The 24,259-nt window shown below is 41.5% G+C and overlaps 2 protein-coding genes across 5 annotated transcripts in view; both read right to left on the bottom strand.

Annotated features, from left to right (window-relative positions):
- Positions 1-266: 266 nt before the first annotated feature.
- LOC111854113 (interleukin-1 receptor type 2) lies at positions 267-8,839 on the bottom strand. The gene is made up of 10 exons (XM_023831725.2): positions 8,727-8,839; positions 7,824-7,908; positions 4,575-4,830; positions 3,628-3,799; positions 2,858-3,035; positions 2,350-2,406; positions 2,120-2,182; positions 1,058-1,190; positions 806-939; positions 267-618 (listed from the first exon to the last, which is right to left on the bottom strand). The coding sequence occupies exons 1-10, from the start codon at positions 8,742-8,744 to the stop codon at positions 485-487; spliced, it is 1,230 nt and encodes a 409-aa protein (XP_023687493.1). The 5' UTR covers positions 8,745-8,839; the 3' UTR covers positions 267-484.
- Positions 8,840-11,778: 2,939 nt separating this feature from the next.
- The window catches only part of map4k4 (mitogen-activated protein kinase kinase kinase kinase 4), a 69,400-nt gene continuing 56,919 nt past the window's right edge, over positions 11,779-24,259 (bottom strand). For 3 of the 4 annotated variants that reach the window (XM_023831760.2, XM_072700347.1, XM_072700348.1), the window contains 10 exons: positions 23,871-24,062; positions 22,190-22,307; positions 21,567-21,719; positions 21,038-21,181; positions 20,009-20,143; positions 19,413-19,513; positions 18,278-18,427; positions 17,147-17,306; positions 15,503-15,642; positions 11,779-15,039 (listed from right to left, as the gene is read on the bottom strand). In XM_023831760.2, the coding sequence (XP_023687528.1) occupies positions 14,956-15,039; positions 15,503-15,642; positions 17,147-17,306; positions 18,278-18,427; positions 19,413-19,513; positions 20,009-20,143; positions 21,038-21,181; positions 21,567-21,719; positions 22,190-22,307; positions 23,871-24,062 (1,377 nt within the window). In that variant the 3' untranslated portion in view covers positions 11,779-14,955. The remainder of the gene's footprint in view (positions 15,040-15,502; positions 15,643-17,146; positions 17,307-18,277; positions 18,428-19,412; positions 19,514-20,008; positions 20,144-21,037; positions 21,182-21,566; positions 21,720-22,189; positions 22,308-23,870; positions 24,063-24,259) is intronic. The other variant, XM_023831762.2, reaches the window with a different exon arrangement.

Here is a 24,259-nt window from a genome sequence, read left to right as displayed (position 1 = left end):
TAAACCCCATGTTCCGGAAGCTCCGTGTCCCGGATCCTGATTGTCCGTTCTCTGCTCCCTGCCATCGTGACATCATTCCTAATGGTTATTGATGCACTGACTTTTTTTTTTTTTTTGGGTGGTAAGTGCAGGGATATGGTTTCTGTATGAATTACTGCAAGTCAAGAAATTTAATTATGGTAGGGAAACACAAACATAATTCTTTTTTTTAGGGGACAGTGCTGTATTTTGCATGCCTTTTATAGTAAATTTTGCCAAGCAAAACATTCTGTCAATTTAACTTTAATGCATTGACTAGTAGACAGAAGTTCTCAGATGCAAGATCATACCACATTTACTGATTGATTCTATGGAGAACAACAATCTGGGTGAGAGGTTCATAGATCCATTCTAGTCCACTTTTCAAACTGCTCCTTCAAGTGAGGGTGACCATGCAGTCTATTTTAAGATTCAAACAAACAATAACCAGTGAACAGAATTAAACTTAAAACATGGTGTTCTGCTTTGCCAAAATGTAGTCCTTTCTTTGGGCTTTAAGGAGGTGGTAGAGGAATATAAAGACCATTGTGAAGAAGGCTGTAGCCCCAGCTGTACCCACCACCAGCCATGTGGAATTGTCTGTGGGTGAGAGAGAATACAGGAGGTAGAATTTCATCCAGTAATACAAATTATAAAGGAAATAAATGGGCTGGAAAATACACTTTGTTTAAATTTTTATTCATTTCAGCTGGTCAGCCACTCCAACATACCTTGCAGTAATGGGAAAAACATGAGAGAACAGAAAAAACAAACAAGAGTGACCTACTTTCCAATTTGATCTGGGCTATTACTTCCTGACGTCCCCATGGATTCTGCGTAACACACTTTATCACAGCCCTAGTGTCCTCTTCATACAGCTCCAGAAGATTGAGCTTCAGCTCGATGTGGCTGCCCCTGGTTCTGATGATAACCATGGTAATAATACAAAGAACTGAATAGAAATAGAAAATATTTTTCTCCACACAATGTTAAAAAAAAACTACTACCAGGAAATTTTGAGGTTGAAATGGAAAGTTACCTCTCCCTCAGAAAAGCTCGACCCTTCAGGATGGATTCTTCAATGGCCAGGCCATCCACCAGCCATGTGACCTCAGTGGAGTCAGCTGACTGTCCCCCTATCAATACTCTGCATGGTATCTCAAGATTTGAACCTTACAAAAGAACACAGAAAAAGCACGGTCAGCACAAGTGGCCTGCATGTGCACACACAAAAAAAAACTTGTCAGATACGCCGTCATTGTCATACTTACAATGCCTACCATATGTATTGGGACAAGATGTTAAATTAGCTAATTATACTGACATGCTCACGAAATTTAGATTTCAGAGAACTAAACTGATTTCAAAATATTAATTTTGACACAAAATGGTGTTTGTAATTGGTACTTGTGTAATGCCACATCAATTTGGAAAACATAAGCTAAGACCTCTTAAGATATTTGAAAATATTAATAAAGTTTGAAAATACTTTTGACTCAGTAAAAATTTCAAAAAATGCAAAAATGGTATTTATGTTAAATGTTAAATGAACTGCATTTATATAGCACCTTTCTATGCTTACGAGCACTCAAAGCGCTTTACAATACATGCTTCACATTCACCCATCCATACCACACATTCATACACCGGTGGTGGACATATGGTGACATAAGGAAAGAAAATGTGCACTGGAGAGGAGATCAGACACTGTCTGCAACTGAAAGCAAAAAATCCCACCCGACCTGAGTGGTAGCCGTTTATTGGAAAACATCATAGTGAGATTATGCATGTGTGCAATCATACTAGCTTGGCACTTCGGATGGATCCGGAGGAAGTACAGAGACCATTTCAATTCTGACTTGGTACGGTTTTGTTAAGTCGTGCCATAGAAAGGCATGCTTGAGCAAAGTATTTTACGTAATCTAGATGGATAAATGGATAAGATGTTTAAGCAATGATTATTAACCGTGTCAGATAAGAAATGTAATAATAATAGAAGCATATCACTTACAGGTTACAGGGATAATTATACGTTAAGCAAACTTTCTAATAAAATATATAAATAGGCATTAAATAATAAGAGCATTTCAAGTTTACCCACCAATGGAGGCTTCAAAAATGTCACCACTAGAGGGGAAGATGATCTCTGGTTGCAGAAACAGTGCTGCCGAATGAAAACAGCAGTACATTTATATGCCCAGCCATGGATAATGAATGGTTGCGCTGTACTAAACAATCATAATGATCTGTCAATCACAAAGACTGTCAGAAATTGCACTATATGCACAGACATCGGCAATATTTGACAAGTTGAACACTGAAAGTACTAACGTTCCACTGGGCTCTCACTCGGTGTACTGCCGGGAGTCGTAAATTCTCCCACAGGTGCTGGAAATGAGAAATGAGACAAAGACTTAGGTTCAGAGGCTAATCTCAAAGTGAAAATTTGCAACTCAGAAAACACTGCAAGTCAGAAAAGAAAGAAACTGTAATAATTTATACATAAGGGAGGTATAACAAATGCAGGAGTATGACCATGAGTAATATCCTTAAGTGCTTCAGTATATAACAGCATGAATGTATTAGATACAAAACAATTGCAAGCCTTCCACCACCAATGTAAAACTTACACCAAAACATTCTAAACAGTAATATCAGAAATATACTAGGGTGAAATTCAAGGTAAAACAACTCAGCTAATGTGAACTATTCTTGAATAACTCTTTAATTTGTTTAACTTTTCAAATTCATATTTGCTAAAACACCTGATACTTTGTATCTTACAGCATGTCTGTGGCCAGCAGTACCAGCAAACATTGCTTGCATTGCCAGTGAGTACCTGGTACAGAAAGATTGATGGTCCTGGTGACTTTGTAGTGGACGTCATTAATGACCACCCTTAGCTCACAGGTATAGAAACCTGCATCCCGTGGGCTCACATTCTGGATAGTGAGTGCGTTGTCCATATGTCGATGGTAGCGATTGTGGTCAGCTGACAATACAATAGGAGTAGAATCCTACAAGAAGTTTTAAAATTTGACACATCTCATATGTGGCCCAGCAAGGCTGGTATCAACATACACAATAAGAGACAAATATTTAACATTTCTCACTTCAAGATAACTGCGTTGAAACTCAGAGATCTATTCTCATCCTTTTTAAATAACTTGTTGGTTGTTCCAATTTGCTTTATATTGCTATTTCTTCATGATTTCCAGCCATAGATGTTGCACATTCAAAGACCTTTCTTCACCTCTTTCCCATTTTTGAAAGAGCATTATAGGAAATACTACTGATAATAATATTTATCCTCCTGAGACCCGACCTATTCATTTATGTCCATTGTAGTGGACATTGTATTTTTGCATTTATTTTTTCACTGATGTTGGGAAACGTATTTATTCTTGTTGTGCACTAAAGAGGACATGCTGTGAAATTAAAATAAGAATAAATTTGAAAAAATCTAAATTGTAAGATGTCTTATTTCCTCCAAAGACAAATAACCTACAATTGAAGGACACTTTTTTCCTTGGGTCTCAGGAGATTATAATAGTTTGACTAAAATTAAAAACAGGCTGAGGTAAAACAGATAGCAGTTTATACACATACCTTAAACCACTGCAGTTGTCCTGTTCTATTGAACTCATTTACATTTGGACACACAATCATCCCGTTGGGACCTGGAAAAGCTAGGTTGGGGTATGAGATCACATCCAGGTGGGGGTCTTTGTTCTGGTAAATTTGTAGAGAGATAGTCCCAGCGATGCAGTATGAGGCATTCCTATGGAGGGGGAGAGAGACAGAATAACTGTAGGTTCTTTGGAGAAATACCAAGTAACTAACACTGCCCAGTCCATTTGAGTCCAGTTATTCAGAAGTGCTTTGTAACTCATTCAATAAAATGTTACATAACTGCAGGGACAATATTGCAGTGTTTAACTTTTTGACAACAGTTGATATAGTGTACATTAAGCACTGACACTGTTAAGAGGTGATACATTTGGATGTCACATCAAAATGAGTGTCTGCTTCACAGCAAAACATGGTTTATAGACTAATTAAAAAAGCAATGTCCTTACAGTTCCATGTTTCATAATAAAAAAAGGTTAAAAATACTAATGTTCTATAGCATCCTCAAATCTTTAGATAATATATTGACAACAAGGACTACATTGGACAAAAAGGCGTTTTTTTGCAGTCAAAGTTTCTAAAGCAGTAGGCAGTGTAGGGATTAAAGGTCGCCATTTCGGGTCCTGGACAGAGCTTCCACCTATAATCTGGAAGTCCACAACTCAGATGCTCCTTTCTGCTGTCCCACTGGACTTCCAAGCACAAAAAGCTTTGTATCCCTTCTGATTGCTTTGTACATTTTCTATGTCACTTTTTCCAGTGTTTCCTGTTTTAGTGCCCAAACATGCATGTACTCACCCACTAAGTGTAGTTTCAAGTGCTGCTATTGGGCCACAAAAATTGATATCCAAACTGCATCTTTTTCCACATATAGCACCAACAATGTGTTATTTCTAGTGATGTTCAGACATGGGGGAATAGCACACCTAAAAATGCAAGTGTAGTTTCCAGTGTCAGTTGTCCTAGCAGGCAGAAACCAAAGGCGATGGCCCTGGGTCCTCACTCGGCCCGTGTCGTTTGGTAGCAGAGTGTCCATGTCAGCACCTGTAAAGTGATAGGTGTGCCCTGTGGCATGCAGTAATCCTCGCTTAGCCAGGAGACTCTCCGTCTTGGGGCAGCGTAGGACCACAGCCTCTCCCTGCAGGCGAAACTCCTCAATCTCGGACACCTGAAAACAACCCCCTGTCCCCAACACAAGAGTGTTATTCCTGAAACAGCTGTGAAGCAGTCACCTCAGAGTGTGGTGGAAAGGCACGTGATGTAACACCACAGGAAACGGCTGATATAAAACATTTCTGTAGGTTAACTTACCGCGAATTGCTTGAATATCTTTCTAGCCTATATAAATTGGTAAAACTGTATATAATATAAGAGGTTTTCGGCAAAAGTTAAACGCTTGATAGTCTAGCCCTGAAATGTGACAAAAAAAAGCTTTATAGTAGTACTTTTTTTTTTTTTTTTTTTTTTTTTTTTTATTCCCTCCTCCACCCCCCCTCTGCGGGGGACTGTATCTATTTATTTATTTATTATTATTATTTATTTTTTTTAAAATTATTATTTATTTATTTATTTATTATTTTATTTTATTTTATATTTTTATTTACTTCCTCAAAAGAAGGAGAGGGAGGGGGGGGACAAAGGAGAAGGAGGGAAGAGAGAGAGAGGGAGAGAGAGGAATGGAAAGAAAACAGAAAAAAAAACAAAAGAAAAGAAAAAAAAAAAAAAAAAAGAAAAACCAAGAAAAAAACAAAACAGATAATCTGCTTCCATGTCTGTTGAAAAGAGAAAGACAACATACAACATCTGTACTAATCACAATGACCATCAAATGTTAAATGTTGTTGAACAGCACACACAACCAGCCTTACAACCCATGCCCAGAAACAACAGCCGATCAAGACAGTGTGTGTCCGTGAGCACGTGTCCGTGAGCACCTGTGTGCACACCTGTGTGTGTCAGCGCGCTGGTGTTCCTAAGGTTTCTCCATGTAATTGTCTAGTAGTGTGTGTGGGGAGCCACAGCCCCGCCCACCCAGGACATGAAGTCGACACGGGGGAGACCCGGGCCCCAGATATCCAGAGGCCCCCCAGGGCACGGGAACCCCAGGAGGACCAACGCAGGGACAATTGCAGCCCCCACCGAGAAAAGGGCAGAGGAGCGCTCCGGAGGGGGGCCATCCGGCAGCCACATCACAGGAGCCCCAGGGGGCCGTGGCGACGAGCACGCAGGCCCCGCCGGCGGCCGGCCACACCAGGGCAGACCGGACCCCGGGCCCAGAGATCCAAGGGCCCCCCCACCCCCCAGCCAGGGCCCCGACAGAGCCGGAAGGGCCAGGCCCCGGCAGGCAACCGCCGAGAGTGAGCCAGCACACACCAGAGCATCCAGCCCCAGACATCGAGAACCACCAACGCATCGGCGGCCGGGGGCCTCATCCACCAGCAGGGAGTGTGGCGGGGGGTAATAGAGCCTGAGATGTTATTTCGGGTGGAATCTAAGACCCAACCTGACACATACGTATAGACAGACAGGCACACACATACACAAGCATACGTTCCCACCCTCATGCACACATAAACAAATATTCACCCATTCTCCCAACATGAAGACACAGAAATGAACGCCGTACACACACTCACACTCCCCATATATACTCTATACTCCGAGATCTAGGCACCACCGCCCCCAGAGGGGCAATCCGCCACCAGACCTCGGAGATGGATCCCTTTTTTCCTCTGGCATGGGGACAAGAAGACCACCCCGGACCCCACAGCAGCCGAGAAGCCCACCAGCCCAGACCCCGACCGGACGGCCAGCTCCTCCCAGCCCCCGGCCCCAGATGGTGAACAGAGAACGGGGGTGTGAAAAGACCCCATGCTTCCCTCCGCCCGCTCATATGTGGTGTTGGTGCGTGTTGTTCTAAAGCGCTTTAAAACAGGGGAAGGGCATGGTGCTAACCACCCTCTGCCTATCAGCAGCTGGTGTCAGCTCGGCCCCTCCCCAGAACCCTCAATGTCTATATGCAACTTAAAATTGAGAAGTGGGCACTGGCATCAGAGGTAAGGCTGAATGAACAGACCGCCCTCTGGATGCCATTCCGTGTGCCCACCCCCAAGGCCCTAAATGTATGTGTCATGAGAGAGTAAGTAATGAGAGTGTCTAAGTTGTGATGTGTGATTGAGACACAGGTGGCCACGGGGGGACAGAGGAGGAATACCTCCCCTGCATCCCAGCGACGCACCTGCACCTCAAAGCCCTATATGTGTGTTGGGGTGACGGAGCGGGAGGAGGGAAGCATTTAGGGATGGGGAGGAAAGGATCGGGGGGGGCAAAGTACCCCCCCTCTGGAGCCAGCCCCCCCGCTGACCCCCATAAGCACCCCCGTTCCCCGAAATCCACCCAGGGCGGGAGAGCCGAGGCCCATCCAGTCCGGGGGCCCAGAGCAGCGGCACCACCGGGCACCACAGAGCCCGGGGCAGCCAACCAGACCCCACCACAGAGGGAAAAACTACACCCACCCCACCATTCAGTCAACTCCCAGACTACATAAGACAACAGACACCCAGGTTGGGTCCATTCTCCTACTCTATTGGATTCCCTTTATAGTAGTACTAACAACAACAACAATAATACCTTACAACCCTGACAGGATTAGTGGTTGATGGATGGATAGATGGATGGATGATAACGAGAGTGAGAAGCTTTAATTGTAGTCTAACTGTATCTAATTTGATAATATTCCAGAAACCAGCCAGGTATAACATCATTTGGTATAAGTTAATTCTAAAATGATGTAACCCTTCATACTGTTAACTTCATGCTGATGTTAAAATTGGAAAATTGAACAATACAATAGAAGAGATATGACCCTAACCTGGACATGTGGTTAGAGGATAAGAAAATAAGCAAATGCTTACTGAGGTCTCCTTTTGAACCCCTAATAGTAATAATAAAACAGCTTCCCTCCCACAAGTGTTAAAGTGAAAATCTGAATAGTCTGGAATGCAGATTCCATTCATAAAATTCTGCAGAATATTAATAAAGCTTTTATTTTAAAACAAACACAAAACAAATCGGCAAACTTATATAAGCCAGAATAATGAGAAGCAGCTTGGATTGTATGTTCAAATTGATTTCCTCTGTACACCGAGTACACACAAAAATAGACAAGCACAGACCTCTCATGGGCATTTGGGGCATCCTGAGAGACGTGGTCCTGTCATTGAAAGCCGTGACGAATAATGCAACCAGATACACAATGTGCTGGAAAGGAAATAAACAAGTATCCTCAAGAACTTGACAACCACAAACACCACCCTTCCTATCCCTCAGTGCGCCATTTGATTTTAATTCTATGCATTTATGTATTTGCGTGTTTACAGTGTGTATATACACACACACACACACATACAGCATACATCAACAAGAACACAACATCATCTTTGTATGCTAACCAGTAACAGCTTTTTAATTGAAAGACATTTTTGCAGCTTGTCCATAATAAAAGCAATGCTTTTAAAACAGACTAAAAAAATGTTACATTACCTTGTGTTAATAATAGCAGTGTATTATTATTGTTGTAATTATTATTATTGGCTTTATAGTATTATATAAAGGCATACAACATACTGTAGAAGACCAATCATGCTGCTGAACGTAGCCAAGCATTGTTGAGAGCTAATTTCAATGCTTATTTTCAGAATATATTTAAAATAAAAATAATTTGTCAAGATAAGTGAACAGCTAAACTTAGGATCTATTTGTCTCCTCAGTTGTATTCTCCTTGTGACATAAGACTGCAATACCAAGGACTAGTACAAACCAAACTACAACCACAACCTAAATCAACACAAGCTAACTCTTCCAACTGGGTCCTGTATCAAGTAGACGGATATCTTGTTTAAGCCAGATAACTTGTCTGATTTAAGGCACCCCAGTTTAAATGGACTTTATCTCTGTTCACTTACACGTAGCCCAGGCTACCTTAAATCCAACAAGTTATCTGGCTAAGCAGTAAGCAAGAAATCCTACAGGCCCCCAATTATAGACTATTGGCATGATATAAATACAGCTGTACTCACCAGATCATTGACAGTCATGGTGATGTTATGTGACAGGCAGAGCAGTATGCAGGATTGGATACTAAAGTGTGTGTATGTGTGTATGCATGTGAGTGAGAGTGCATGAAGGGATAGAGTGACCAAGGAGGAAGCATGTGCTCTTACTTATAGTTGTCTGTGTTCCTGTGCATAACTGGAAAGTCCTGACATTTCTCAATCTGATGGACAACACACACGCACAGAAACGAAGTCATGTATACCAACACAGCCTTAGTTACGAGAATGAACATGTTGAGTGGGGAAAACAAACCTACGCACATGTGGACTTTTAGGTGTGAAAATCCAAATAAGAGACAATTTTATTAAAAACTGAGCATTATCCATTTGATTCCAGTCTCCTATATAAGTGATATTTATCTGCCCATTCAATGCAATTGTGATGTTTCTGTGACTGTCTTGATTTTATTGAGTCAAAGTATTTTTTATAAATCTTCCCCAATTATGTTTAATGGGACAATGTCAAGGGCACTTTTCCCAGGCTTTGCTTAGCATGGCATGAATGACTACGTGACACTTTTTAACTCCCCCTTCCTTGGTACACGGCACTGTAACTAGTCACACTGATAAACACACTGTCTCATACATGCATACATGTGGACTGCGCAATTGAAACACCCCCCACACTCGTCAAATTCATTATCAGGACCCGGTGTGGGGGGTGAAAGTGACTCATTGGGCCACTCAGCTTACACTTCTGCAAGCCTTCTGGCTCGCACACTGAAACCAGAGCCCTGCTGACCTTGCTGTAACTCACACTCAATACTATAGGAAAATAGGGACTGCTTACATGCTGTGATATACTTTTAGCTGGAACCATTCTTGCCACAGTTTGCCAAAGTGACAGAATGAGTGAACTCTCATCCGTTACTGTTTCTGAGAAAATTTGCGAAGCACATGCAAAGGGATGATGAGCGCTTTTTTCACTGGGCTGCAGATCGACATGTTTACCTCAATGAATAAAGACTTGACACCCACGACAGCTGATGAATTATCTAGAATGGATGGTTTGAGCAGTAGTAGAATTTTTGTCAGAAAACAGCCATAGTTTACCTGTAAAATGTAAAAGAAAAATAAATGACTGTAAATAGAAAAAATATAAAGAAAAAAAATGGTTAGTGACACCACATTTATATGTCACACGTGAAAAAATGTACTAGTAAAAGGTAAAGACCCCAGAAGGCAAACTGCTGTTTCATCTCATACTATCATTGTTTACCATCACACCTGTTATAGGTTATCTAAATTGCTTGTGAAAAATTCTCTGCACAGCAATATGTACCAAGGAAACAACAAAATATTTCCAAATAGTAAAAATGAATTCTTTGTCTCCTAATTCAACCATATAGCTGTCCCAAGCACTGCTGTGAAGACAGCCACATTTAATGACGTGATACTGTATACAAGTCCTTAAATGGCAATCCCACAATGTTGCACAAGTGCACATCTTGTATGGGGTGGGACTTCGTTCAGTATTGACGTTTTGTACAACTCACTGCACAACTCAAAGACACGTTTTTTTCCTGTGATGTTGATGGAGATTATATGGACCAGAATGTGACTATGTCAGTTTTAGGCTACAATATTTACAGAAACTGATAACCCAAACAGATTAATTTATTGCTACATGTATAATCACATTTTCTTCCATACTTGACACCAACATTTTAAGTTTACATTAACTTCAAATTTCAAATTACTACATTAAAATTATCTTTATCACAATTGTAGGTTTTAGTATTCAATTTGCAAATCTGATTTGCTTCTGTCCTAACTTGGTGGCTTTCTTTTAATCAAGTGTACCACTGAACTTAATATCCAACCGGGTATTCCACTTTAACTCACAGGTTTATTGTATGGTCTGCTTTTTCTTATCCCTCGAGCAGCTAAAATTCAATAATTCTTGTTTCCATTTCATGAAAAAGGAAACCATAACTTATTATAGAACTGCAGGTTTAAGAAGTTTCCTGGTTACAAAAAACTTTCCTAATAAGTAAACATAACCAAATAATATTAAACTAATATAAACAATGAAATAAGGATTCAGTGGTTCAGCCTGAACACTTATACACCATCGTGGGTTGAATTAAGATCACTGATTAAAGGATTGTTAGACATGGCAAACAGGAGTATGTGATGTGAATGGCAGATGGAATAGATCAAGATTAATACTAGTGACTAGCTGAATTACAAACCCCACTGAACAGAGATTCAGAGTTCACAAGTTTCCCTTACGTTACATAATGATGAAATTAAGGGTGTCTAATATATTCCTGAAGTAGCTATTTTCATAACTTCCCATTTCTCATCTAGACCTGATTTCTCCATCAACTCACTCACTCATGTGCCCCTTCATCTGAAATGTCAGACATATCATCATAGCACTTAAATGTGTTGAAAGACTCAGTGTTACATTAATGCTATGAAAAAACACAGGGTCTTTTCCATGTTTGTGATAGGATACAGATTTACTGGATGGAGAGCGTCTGTCTGACCATAAGGAAAGATGACTTTTAGCAGGCTGTGTAGACAGCCTTGGGCCCCTAGCATCACTTCTAATACAAAATTTACAGACATAATGTGCTACAAATAAATGAAAATCATGTAGATACATTTCACAAAATTGCAAGCATGGGATTCCAATTTTTCCCCACATAAACAATAAAATGTTGTGTACAAGGAAAGTTTAAGTCTTATTTTCAATATGAACTCCCACACCATTTTATACATACATATGGCCAATAACAAAAGTGAGCATTTTTGGCATACGGCACATCTTCAAATATTGATTTCACGAATGTGAAAACCAGGGAGCGTTTCAAATTTTTATATACACTGATCCTTTGTCATGCTAGCTTTTTACAAGCTGCTCACAGAAAAGTAGCTGCACCTAAGACTAATTATAGACAAAATACGCTTGTCCCAAAAAATATTCTAATACCATAACCACAAGTCACCAGGAAGCTATCACAGCATGATTTCTTCACTAGGGGGCAGATGACACGGAAAACAGTCCTGTATATCACTTTGAGTTTATTCAAAGAAAGAAATAAAAGACCTTCAGGAAAAATACAATAATTGCCATAATACACAGAGAAGACATAAGTTAGCATGTCAGAAACACAGAAGTAAAACTGGTCACTTGTGCCTGATCCGCGATGTGCAGCCAGAGACTGAATGGTGCTGCTGCGTCACCACAACAACAAAAGGATGTTGGGCGTCGGGGCAGACAAATTTTCAATCCATCATTTGTATGATTATTACAGCTGCATCTGTAAAATCAGCTGTTATGGGTTATTGACGGAAATACAAAAAAGGGAAAAACATTAAAAAGCTTTCAAATGAACCATAAATATGATGCACATTAGTGTAACAAAAAACATTTGTCTGTAAACATTTTCTCAACAAAAGGTGAGCATTATAATATTAAACCACTACAGTGGTAATTAGGATTACATAAAATTACTGAAACCAAAAGAAGAAAACTACAATTCAGTTCTTAACTAAATCTAGAAGTTAAAAATATCCAATGCTTAAAAGATCTTGAAGATGCATTTTATTCTTAAATGTAGTGGTTTGGTAATACTGCTCATTATTTTAACAGGCGTCTAGGCCCATGAAGAGAAACAGGGGCTGTGCCCCTTCCGCCTCCAGGGAGGAAAAGTGAAAACAACGGATTTCTGTTCACGGAAGCTAAGTGTCACTCACGGGAGGCCCGGATGTATCTTAGCAACAAGCACAAGACAACATTGTCCAATGAGAGAGACTCGTCAGAGGGGACCATTTACGAAGAAGGCCTCGTACACAAATGGCATTGGTTTTTCCACTTAGAAAGTGTTCAACATGCAAGAAAAGACATGGACTGAGGATCACTTGGCAACCAGGCAGGTCCGGCACCTCCCACACCCAAACAACTGAGCAAGGTCAACTGAACAAATGCGCAAAACAGTAGGTAAGAAATGTCTTTGAAAACCAGTTGGTAAGGGACAGCATGGGAATTCCGGATGGATTTGAGAATCTTGAGAAAACGGGTCCGCTCTTCTTATGGTCTGCCTCATGTGATAACAGGATGCAGCACAGCAAGCCAAAGAAGAAATGGGAGAGTACGGTCAGCTGGGATATTTACCCACTTCATATCATATTATCTGTCCACTTCCTGTTCCACAAGACTTCACACAAACAGAGTGCACTGATTTGGACCATTTCCAGGAGTGAAAGGGGAGGGAACAAAGTAAGGTTAATTACGAACTGCTACTGAGACAGCTGAAAGGTAGTATACTACTCAGACAATGGTCAGAGTCCCATGACCCAGCAACCTTATACATATGAAGACTCAGGCCTTCAAGATGTACTTGTATATGTGGGCCAGCACATGAGCAGTATTAAGGCAACTGTAAAGCACAGTATGAAAAAGGTAACTTCACTTAGGCAAAGATGGGTAAAAATAGTAGGGGCATTCTAGGGAATTTTAGTTTCTGGGAAAAAGAAGAGTTAAGGAGAAAAAAAAACCTTACTGGGAACCACTCTTCAAAAGTCATAAATTGTTGGTCAACCAACGTCATGTATCATTTTCCTCCTTCCCTCATGCATGTGTATGCGTGCAATGCTTTCAAAAATGTGCAATGCTGCCAGATCACACTACAAACGGTCTTTGCCTTTGTCAAAGCGGTAATATTCTGCAGAAGCACAATGTAATCTGCCTTTTAACATGAAAAATGGCAAAAAAAACTACCCAGGAAAATTATTCTAGTAATTCTCCGTGCACAGGATGAGCCTTCTTTAACAAATTAAAACCTACAATGGTATTTGTGGAATCGCACCATTCACCATACCTTCATTACTGACCATAAAACCCCAAAACAGGAAAATGGACCACAGTATGAATTGTGCCATAATCCCCATAATGCCGTTTGGCCTCACACATTCAAGCTTGTAACCTGGCCTGCCATCAAAAAGAGTCTGCAGCTGGAAGAGTCATGCATAGTGCAGAAAATACGACAGATCTCATAACCAGCACAAAGGACCCAAGTGCTCCTCTGGTGCCCCCCCTCCCTCCCTGACAGTAGGGAGTGTCATTAAAATGCTTTGGGTTTTTTTTTTTTTTTTTAAATCAAGATCACACATAGGTGGAATGTGCGAGACGACAGGAGGGTGGATCACTGGTGAACTATGTGAACTATCAAATATGACCATTAGAATAAAAACCATCAAATATCAACTCCCCCCTCAGGAGTATAGGAAACATGGCCCTAATCCACCTACTGATATTGATACCTATTGCCATATAAAAAGGAATAAAATTTGGATAAACCTCATTACAGACTCAAAAGGGTAGAGGATGTGGTCCACACAGTTAGCCAGTGTAACAACTAGAAGGTTCTGTCCTCCCCACACCTATATGACTGATCCTTATAACCCCTTTCTCTGATCCTTATAACCATCTTAGCAATGAAGTAGGCCAAAATAAAATTAAGAAAACGTGGGATTTATTAATTGAGAAGGAAAAAAAAAACAAAATACAGTTGCACTTTTTTCCTAGAACATGTCCTAACACCCTGTAGAGGACCACCTTATGGAAATGTCAAAAATGCAACACAAAAATGCCTGCCCTAACCCAAAAGCACACGTGACGAGGACAAAAAGCCCTCAGACCCCACCCACTCCTTTTGCCACAAAAACACCAAGGCCAACCCTCCCACCCATGATCCGAGTGAAGTGTGGACAGCCTCCGATTGATTATCCTGCCCGTTTGCAAACACTTGTAAACCCCCCACTCCTTCCCTCAAGTAGGATACATAAACATACAGATTTCTCAACTGTAGGAGTGCTACCCCAAACCTTAAACATAGGAGAATTCAAGGGGGTCTTGATATCTTAGGAAAGACCAAATGCAGGTCTACATCAGAACTTAGATATCTTGATAGTGCAGGGAAGCTATTGGGGTTTAGGCTGTCATTAAGGTTACAATCTGATAACATAACCAATATCTGCAAACTCATTGGCCATGAGAAGGTCCTCTTCCTGCGCATCCCATGCGTCTTGATTTTTCTTGTTAGAGGTCCCCATTCACTTCTGGGGTGGCTTGGTACGGCAATTGAAGTTTCAGTTCAAGGTTGTCGTGTTTGTTTCTTGGTTGTCGTCTTAAATATTGAGGGGAAAAATAAAACTTATTCCAATGTGGGGGGCATATCTTCTACCAGCTAAGCAGGGAACTTCGCCCCAAGGTCATGAAGTACACCTGGCTAGAGCCCCCAGAGCGCACTGAGGCAAAGAACACCTATGGACAGAGAGAGAGAGAGATGCATGAAGCACAGGACACCCTTGGGTACATCACACATCAGAAGCAAATATACATTAATGCATTAACACGTTCATTAATGCATTTGTGGGAGGCAAGTTTGTGCTCCACTACGTATCCGTCATTCCCCCCACCCAGACCAGTCAACTGACTGCATAAAGGACAAACATTAGCTGAACTGCATGGATTACTTTTCTTTTTTGGTCACAAAACAATGCACCAACATCCAACTCTCTCTATAGGCTGACCAAGTACTCGTATAGCATGTGCTGCAGCAGGCTGGAAACCCCATCTATTGCATTCCCTGGGAGGAAACTGGAAATCACTTATTCAGAATTTTATAGTAAGAAGAAGTGAGAAGCATCTACATGCTTTTACAGGAAATGAAATTTGAGGCACCCTCGAAACAACTTGAAATTAGTTCTACCTCACACACACCTACCTTATCATTCCTCTCGCACAGGAACTTCAGCCTCTGGGCCCTCTTGTGCATGAAAACTCCATCCAGGTGTCCTGTCTCTACGGAACGGATCTCTATGGCCTTCTCACCCCAGCCCATGATCTGGTTGGACCTGATGTAGGCTGTGGGGAGATAGTGTTTGCTGAAAACTAATATCTGTACAGTTGCTTTCATCAGAATTGATGTTATCTGTGATAACAAAAGCCTAGTTAGAAGACAATTAGAAAATACTCCCCCCCCCCCCCCCCCACTTCACTCACTTGTACTGTATACCCAGATTATTCGTCTGAAATATATTACAGTCAGTCCTGCTACAACGCGACTAATGCATTCCTGAAAAATCTCATGTTCACTAAAATCAGACGCTAAAATACACATATCCAATGGAAAAAATATGGGTAGGGAAAAGTGACTGTAGAACTTCGTCACTTATGCCAAATGAAATGAGTTATGCACAAATAACAGTGACACCTGTGGCCAATAATATGATTAAATGCACTTTAAATTTAACTAAATAATAATACATTAATAAATTATATCAAAAACATCTCCTACAGGTTTTATGAGTATCAAGAGGATGGCCTAGTAACCACAACAACTGAACGTGCTGAACTCACTAACTTGTCAATTGCAGAGAGTCAGGAGTAGCGATGGCCAGAACGACCCATTTGCTGTAGTTTCTGACCCACTACATCAGTGGTGTCAAACTCCAGTCATGGGGGGGGCGGAGCCCTGTGCAGCTTAGTTCTATCCCTGTTCCACCACAAATGATTCAGCTCAAGAGCTGTGTGGTAATTAGCAGGAGAAGATGAATCAGGTGTGTTAAATGAAGAGAAACCTAAAAATGTGCAGGGCTCTGGCCCCCCAGGACTTGAGTTTGACACCCCTGCACTAGATGGTGCATTTGGTTCACTTTGGGGCATGCTTTGAGCCCATTTATGAACAGAGAGCTCCATCTAGTGGGGTCAGAAAATACAGCAAATGGTTCATGAAGCATTGTTTTGTGGGAGCGGGAGTAGTAGGCTGCAGCTGCTGGACAAGCACATGACTACAGAGTCTATAAAAAGCACATGCAAGTGAATAAAAAAAATGTTGGTGTGTTTTATATGGTAATTTGTCAAATATTTTTAGATTTTGAGAATCCAAGACTGACTTGTGCCATGTGTTTGATCGTTTTAGAAAACCGGTTTGACCAATTCACTAAAAAGAACCGGATGATGAAAAGAATTATTCATGGATCGGACATCAACTGTTTTGCGTGTTAGTAGTGTTCTTCTCTAAGACCATATGGTGTTGTAGTTCACATATTCAATTGGAGAGAAATGCATCTCGTAAAAAAAATGCAATTCAGTGTTGCACTGGGTACTACTATAATATATCAATTACAATAAAGCAGAATTATGGTGTAATATCACGCATAGTAGCAGGACTGACAATTACTTTGCAAAGAAGCTCATAGAGGAGTTTTGTTTAATTAAACAGATGGATATTTACATTTAAAAAAATCTGGTCATGGTTCTTTCTCAAGATCAAGTATGGATGCTTGGTCCCTGCCTCAGACTTTGAAATCTGTTACAAGGCCATTGTTAGCGCTGCTGTCTGGTAAAGGGAGAGTCGGGGACATACCTACGGAGGTGGGCATCTCACCCCACTGAAGCACCACATCCTTGGTGATGCGGCCATATGTGTTAACATAAACACCCTCATCCTCGTAGCATACAAGTAATTCAATGCCATCTGTATTGGGCAGGATGATGATGGCATGCGACTGGATGCTGGTCTGGATCTGAAGAGTTACGCATGACAAAGAAATTTGTCATATTAAGACAGAAACTAACAGAATAGCTTCCCTGTCAAGCAGGGTTGCCTAACTCTGATAATCAGTGGATGTCCTGCTGGTTTGAAAATGACACTGGAAACACCACAAAACCAGAATATATTTAAGCCCCCGAGGCCTAGGGGTGGACACCCCTGATGCAACGTCCCAGTTTATAACTACTAATGCTAAATGTTTATTATAACTAGAGATGCACCGATTGTATCCAGAGTCTGTTTTCTTACCAAAACATAATATAATGAATTCTTAAATTTTGGGTGGAGTGTCTCTTTGAACTTATTTAAGCAGAACCTCCCAAACAAATCGGTATCAGTATCACTTGTCAATTTCGAAGTACAGTGATCCCCCTGCTGTATCGCGGTTCAGTTATCGCGCCCCCGCTGTATCGCGGTTCAGCTATCGCGCCCCCGCTGTATCGCGGTTCAGCTATCGCGCCCCCGCTGTATCGCGGATTTTTCCCCGATGTATCACAGTTCTCTGCATATCGCGTACCTTGCTTGTGATCCAATTGTTGTGAGCAAACTTTTTTTGAACTTTTCGTTTTGTTTTAAGCCCTGCGTTTTAAAGCTTAAACTATTAAAAAATTTTAATTTATATGGTCTTTCTATAACGTGGATTTTCACCTATCGCTGATGGGTCTGGAACGTAACTTCCACGATAGGCGGGGGATCACTGTAATCGGCTATTGGTATTGACCAGAGATTTCCTTATCAGTGCATCACTATAATACTTGCAGGTTCTTTTTCTTGAATGCCCTTTGTCAAAGCTCAAAAACTCAGAGTGATATTCTTATCCAATTAAACTCATTAATTTAGGGTAAAACAAAAGTTCTCCAAACACATGTTTTGTCATAACACTAATTACTGCCAGCTTTCTGACAAAGTAACTTTCGGTGGGTATCACTGGCCAGACTTCCTTACGTGTGTAGGCAGGTAGATGTCATACACCGCCCCAGAGTCTACATCCACAGCATGGAAGCCAGAGCATGAGCCGTAGATGACCTTCAATCTCTGACCCTCCTCCACCGTCAGGTCAACCAGCAGGGGCTTGTGAACAAGCTCTCCAAATGACTGCAAGAAAGATATCAAAATGAGGCTGTCTGTGATAATTCTGTAATGACAGTAAATTCATAGATACATAAATTACTTTACAATAGCCCCTTCACATACATGGGGGATAGGGCAGATCGTCCCCGCAAATGTGACAAATCGTGAATAATACCGGGCACTCCTAACATCTACCCATAACAGCCTGCTAGCCTGAACGATAACACAAGTTGTCTACTTATTACCAATTTCTAAACAAACAGTACTGTACACTTTGCATGTCAATTTACTGTCAGACCTTTTTTATATAATATTCAAACCATCTAAATTATGCCCCTGTATGTCCAAGGGTACTACTATATACTGGCAGCACTAAGATTTGGAAACTTAAATGTAAAATTACCGGCACCAAAAAGTTACGTTGAGAAATGCAACATTCCACGCTCACAGGGACAGCTAACACCCGAGTGAGGCTGGTTGCAGAAACAAAGATGTATGGTGTACCCAAGCCATGATTTAATGTTGAAGATATAGTGTGCATTTACACATATTACTAATATTACTAATATATATGATTTTATGCAATCCAAATCAACTTCAGTATTGGTTTTTGGGTTAAGCGTCATCTGAGTGTTTCAGCACTCTTTCACTAAGCTTCAAAAATATTCCCATTTAATTGTTCATCACCAAAGTGCAAATAGCCTAAACCGCGAATGCCAAATGCGTGAATGTGAAGGGGTTACTGTAATTTCATGGTCAATTTGACTAATAAAACATAATAGCATTCTTCTAATAAAACAACTAGTGTAGTGTACAGTGTAAATATTTATTCATAAATGCCCATATGTCCCCACAACCTTGTACTGGTTAAACATTGGAAGTTGGATGGATAGGTGGGTGGATGGATGGATGGATGGAATATGTGCACCTTGGAAGCTAAGACTGAATTTGGTACCAGATGGTGAGACAAGAATCACATTAATGGAAATCCAACCTTTAATACTCTCACCTTAAAGGCCATAAATTTGTGATATGGCTTGGGCGCCCATGCATAAACTTCGACTGAATTCTTGAGAGCAAGAACCAAGAACTTGATTCGCTCATATTTCACTGGAAACAGAAACCACAGTCAGATTATAGAACATACCACAGACCTCTGCAAAAAAACAAGGAGCTGTAATGAGCGAACTGGAAGAAAGGATTGTAAGACATCCATTTCTCATGTCACCTCAGATGTTACCCTCATTTCTGTAGATGTGTTACACCGCAAATACTGTTCAGTGCAGCACCAAGTTAAATAACGGTGTTCAGTCATCAAATGCTCTAATTATTTCTGCCTTTGATAAAAGGAAAAGGGTACTGTGTGGAAGAGATGACAGTCCATCACAGTTCATACACTGTATATGAAAATGGCAATTCAGAGACATCAGCCAACCAAATTGAAGGAGAAATCCCGAGAACCCAGAGAAAACACACTCAATGAGACAGCAAGGGAGAGAAGCAGAAATCAAACCCATAATACTGGAGGTTTGATACTACAGTGCCCAGACTCATATTGCAGCACAAGGACAGGAAGGTAACAAACAACCTATACGAGATACATACCAACTTTGTAGTGTACACATCCCTCCAGATCCCCCACAGTGGTCCAGCCTTGCTTCTTCTCCACTTCAGGGTCATTATGCAGAATCTTGTTCCTCAGCCAGGACAGGTAGTAAACACGCAGCTTGTTTTTCTTACCTGGCATGGGATATTTATTTAAAAAAATAATAATAAAAAATAAAAGTTGCGGTCGCACTGGACTGATTTCTCTGCGAGTATCACAGACACAGCCAACACAGCCAACACAGCCAACTCATTACCACCCCCTGCTTGTTTGGCTAAGCCTGGTCTCAGTTATAGTACTGTAACTAAGTCACAGTAGTTATAGTAATACAGTAAAAGCTCATATGCATTACATCTGGTATGTCACAGTTCAAATTTTACCAGTACAGCACCAAACAGCAGTTTCTGCTCTTTAAACAAAAGGACTTCTGCAAATACTCTTCCTTTCTGAAGTGGTATCACAACATAATTATTTCAATTAATTAAGACAAAAAAGAATTCATAGATCATTTGTTAAATAACCTAAGTGCGTGCATGCATGTCATGTTTTGACTAATACGCATGTTTCTTGCTAAACTTCCTCCTTGGATGTCTAAAGTTGTAATTATGACATAGCAATACTTCCTGCAGCAGATACATTCAAGTGTCCAGTACAGCTTGTCCACAAGATGAAACGACATTCACATTAAGTGCAAGCGCCTCAGAACAGTTTGGCATGCAGACAAGTCATTTTCACAATTTTTAAACTTCAAATTAAATGAATTTTTACATAATTCAAACACAAAAAGAGGGTATTTTCAAGTGATTATATATCGAGTTGCATGAAAAGGAAAATTTCAAACCAAGGATATTTGAGTTTTTTATGATGAACACCTTTACGGAATAATGGCAATACATTTTAAGTAGAAAATCAGGTCATATAGTAATTAGTTGTGGTTGTGAGGAGGATTAACAGAACTGCGGCAGTCAAACAAGCTGGGACAGTTTGAAATGAGCAGGAACACATTCTGTGTAGAGAACAGGAACTACCTGATATTGTTACCAAGACATTGAGACCCTCCAGGACATCCATCTGCTGGAAACGGCGTCGGTTAATGAGGGGGTAAACTTTACCCTGTCCACTCCGGTCCAGCAGCATCAATCCACTCTCCGTGCCCACCAGCAGGTTCACACCTGGGAGAAAGTGCATGCTGGTAAACTCAGGTCTTCCTTTGAGAGAAGACACTGAGACAAGGCCCAGAAAAAGCTCTCAAGCAGGTTGCTAAAATAGGAGAAGTACATAAAAGCTACAACACTAGAGAAAAGCAGATTCTACTATCAAATCAAGAATAAAATAACAGCTGGGCCTGTGCCAATATGGAATATACTGCTGTATGCTTCAACAATGCTCTCATTGTAATGTTAAGTATAGATTTTGTTCAGTACACTGCGACTTCATGCATATGTTGGCCTTGCTGCCATCTAGTGGCAACATGGAATAGAGCAGGTCTGCCAGCCCAATTGGGACCATCACACTCAAGAGAAACACAACTGGTAGGAAAGCGGAAGTCATCTTTACCCCAAAGTGCTGCACAGAGAATCTCAGAGTTGAACCTCTTCTTGTACTTGCGGATCTCTGGGGTGTCACTCTGCGGCCGGGTGTTAACCGGATTCACATTCACTACTGAGCCCTTCCGAGAGGGATCGTTTAGACGGGTTTCATTTCCAAAAGCTACAGGAAGAAAACACAACTGGCTTCAAAGGTCATCAACCCCAAACTCTCAAAGCTGACAGTGACAGTTCTTTGGCAGCACATTCTTCCTGAAAGGAGCCAAAAATGTGGCGGCATGAAGAGATTATATGTCAGCTGAAGGTGTTCAGATTATACCTGTTCAGTCCATTCACTCAGCTTAGAAGTAGCAGTCGAGAGGGACCAGAAAACCTGCCAAATGCTGCTTTTCCATTGATAATGCTTTTTGAAACTATTCGATTTTATACAAGCTTACTTTAGCGACATGAATTATACAATGATTTTTATAAACATCAATGCGGAGCCACTGCCTGAACTTTATAATCAACACTATTTTTAAAAGGAATTGCACATCTAGTAAGATCTGACAGTATGCAATAAGCAGAGTGTCAATCCAAGAAGAATTAGTCACTAAGGCAAGTTCATGCTGGCTTGGAAACCAGGACACGTACCTGCAGAAGAGAGTGAGCTCCCACTAGAGGGGGAGATCTGCAGGAGCCGGGGGTCGATGAAAGGCGTGAAGGAGGATGACGACTTGTGTTTCTGCATGGTGTTGCTGGCAGACTGGGTCTAGAAGAGAGAAAATGGGGAGATCTCAACTGGCTATTCACAGACACTTTCAGTTACAGGAATATTCCTATACAGACCTGCACTGCAGTTTTACCAACCTGTAACAGGCTAAATTTTCATCTGTGCATTTCATGTAAAGTACTTTGCTCAAGTGTACAATATCGGGTTCCGTACCATCTCAGTCCTTCTTGACTAGATTAATGCTACAGTTGTCATTGTTGGTGTGAATAATCCTGTCAATTAGTGCCCAAGGCTCATTGTAGGACTGAAAGATGCCTTCCCTACCACATATACTTAGCTGGTTATGAGTTTCATAATACTATATAATTGCGGGATTCAACAAACCCATATACAAAGTGTCAGAATTCCATAACTACTATGTGAAGCACAACTAAAGATACTGATCAAAATCACTGGTAAACTAATAGACACAATGGGGAGAGTGAATACATGGAAGAGAAAAGAAGGTCAAATAAGGGTGGCAGCACAGACAAACACTGGAAACAAATGTTTGAGGGAACATCTTGGGGGGAAAAAATGGCAGCATACCATGAATGATGGAAAAACAACACAACCCCAACTAAACAACTATACTGGAGAAGAGATATTCAGTTTCTGAAGTTAATAAAAATAAAACTCTACATACTAAAAGGATATTGGCAAGGCACACCTGGATGGTTCAACAGGGCTGACAGCGAAACAGGGAGGAACCAATGAACACACAAATGCGTACTGCAAGTAACAAACCCATTCCAATCAAACAGGGTTAATGGCCCAGCGGACTGACAGCCTGCTCCGAAACATCCCATTCACCGCACGCCCATGAATGCCAGCGTCCATCAAAGCCACGAGGATCCAGCCCACGCATCTCTTACTCGGATGAAATGCCACACAACTGTTCTGGTTTATTTTTAAATATTCATCTCGATTTGACGATTTACTGATATGGCAATAGGGGGGAAAATGATTTGAAATACTTCTGTCCAGGGAAGAAACTTCTGAAACTCCAGAGTCTGTTTAAAAAGGAAGCCTGTTTAGTACTGCTGATTTTAAATTATAAAACACAAAGCTGTCATGAAGAAATGGCAAAATCTATTTTGATGCCTGAATGCAAGGGACAGATCCGTACAGGGAGGGAAACTGAAGCATAACCTTTGCGTTGGGAGGGTTTCACTGGCGATGGGCAGGTTCAAAACATCGACCCAGGCAAATCCATTTTGGCAATGTTTGTAGCAGCCCTAACTGGTTCTTTGCAGTAACAAATTACATCAGCAGATCATGTAATGATGCAACTGGCTGAAAACCAACCTTAAAAAACACCTTGTTGTGACAGCTCTAGACTACATTTCCCAGTAGCACCTGGGCAGCGCATTCCATAATGCTCCCGATGATCTGCTTAGAGCCCCAAATTGGGAGAGACTGGGACCGGCCCCCACTGCTGGTCCTTCACTATCGTCCGCCAGTCCCGAAAGGAAAGGTCTGAGCCCACGAGCAGAGGAGAGTGCAGCGGCCGGAGAGACAGCCGGACCGGGGCGGGGGCAGCGGCGCAGATGCGGGACATACCTCGCTGGCGCTCAGCTTGTCCATGGGGGTCTGGGGGGACATGGAGGGGCTGGCCTGGCTGGACGAGGGGGAGTTGGAGATGGAGGAGGAGGAGGAGGAATGGCTTTGCTGGATGAGGTCTGGCAAGAGATGGATGCGGCCTGCAAAGCCATTGCTCTCCGTGTAGCCGGGGCGCTTTTTTTCCCCTGCGCTCTGTAACCAAGAACAGGTACACTTGGGTCTGGGCTTAGCTGAGGAGCAGTAGGATGATGAAGAGGAGAACTTCTGCTGGGGAGAAAAACCACTAGCCTACTCTTGTTGGGCTGCAGGGAAGGCCATTATAAGGATCGGGCCGCCCTTCCACGAGCCGATTCCTCCCCCTGATGCTTCACAGCTTGAAATTTTCCTCG

Source organism: Paramormyrops kingsleyae, chromosome 16 (genome assembly GCF_048594095.1).
Source record: "Paramormyrops kingsleyae isolate MSU_618 chromosome 16, PKINGS_0.4, whole genome shotgun sequence".
Taxonomy (NCBI): Eukaryota; Metazoa; Chordata; class Actinopteri; order Osteoglossiformes; family Mormyridae; genus Paramormyrops; species Paramormyrops kingsleyae.
Note: the sequence above shows the minus strand (reverse complement) of the source record. Positions and strands in the feature narration are given on the sequence as shown.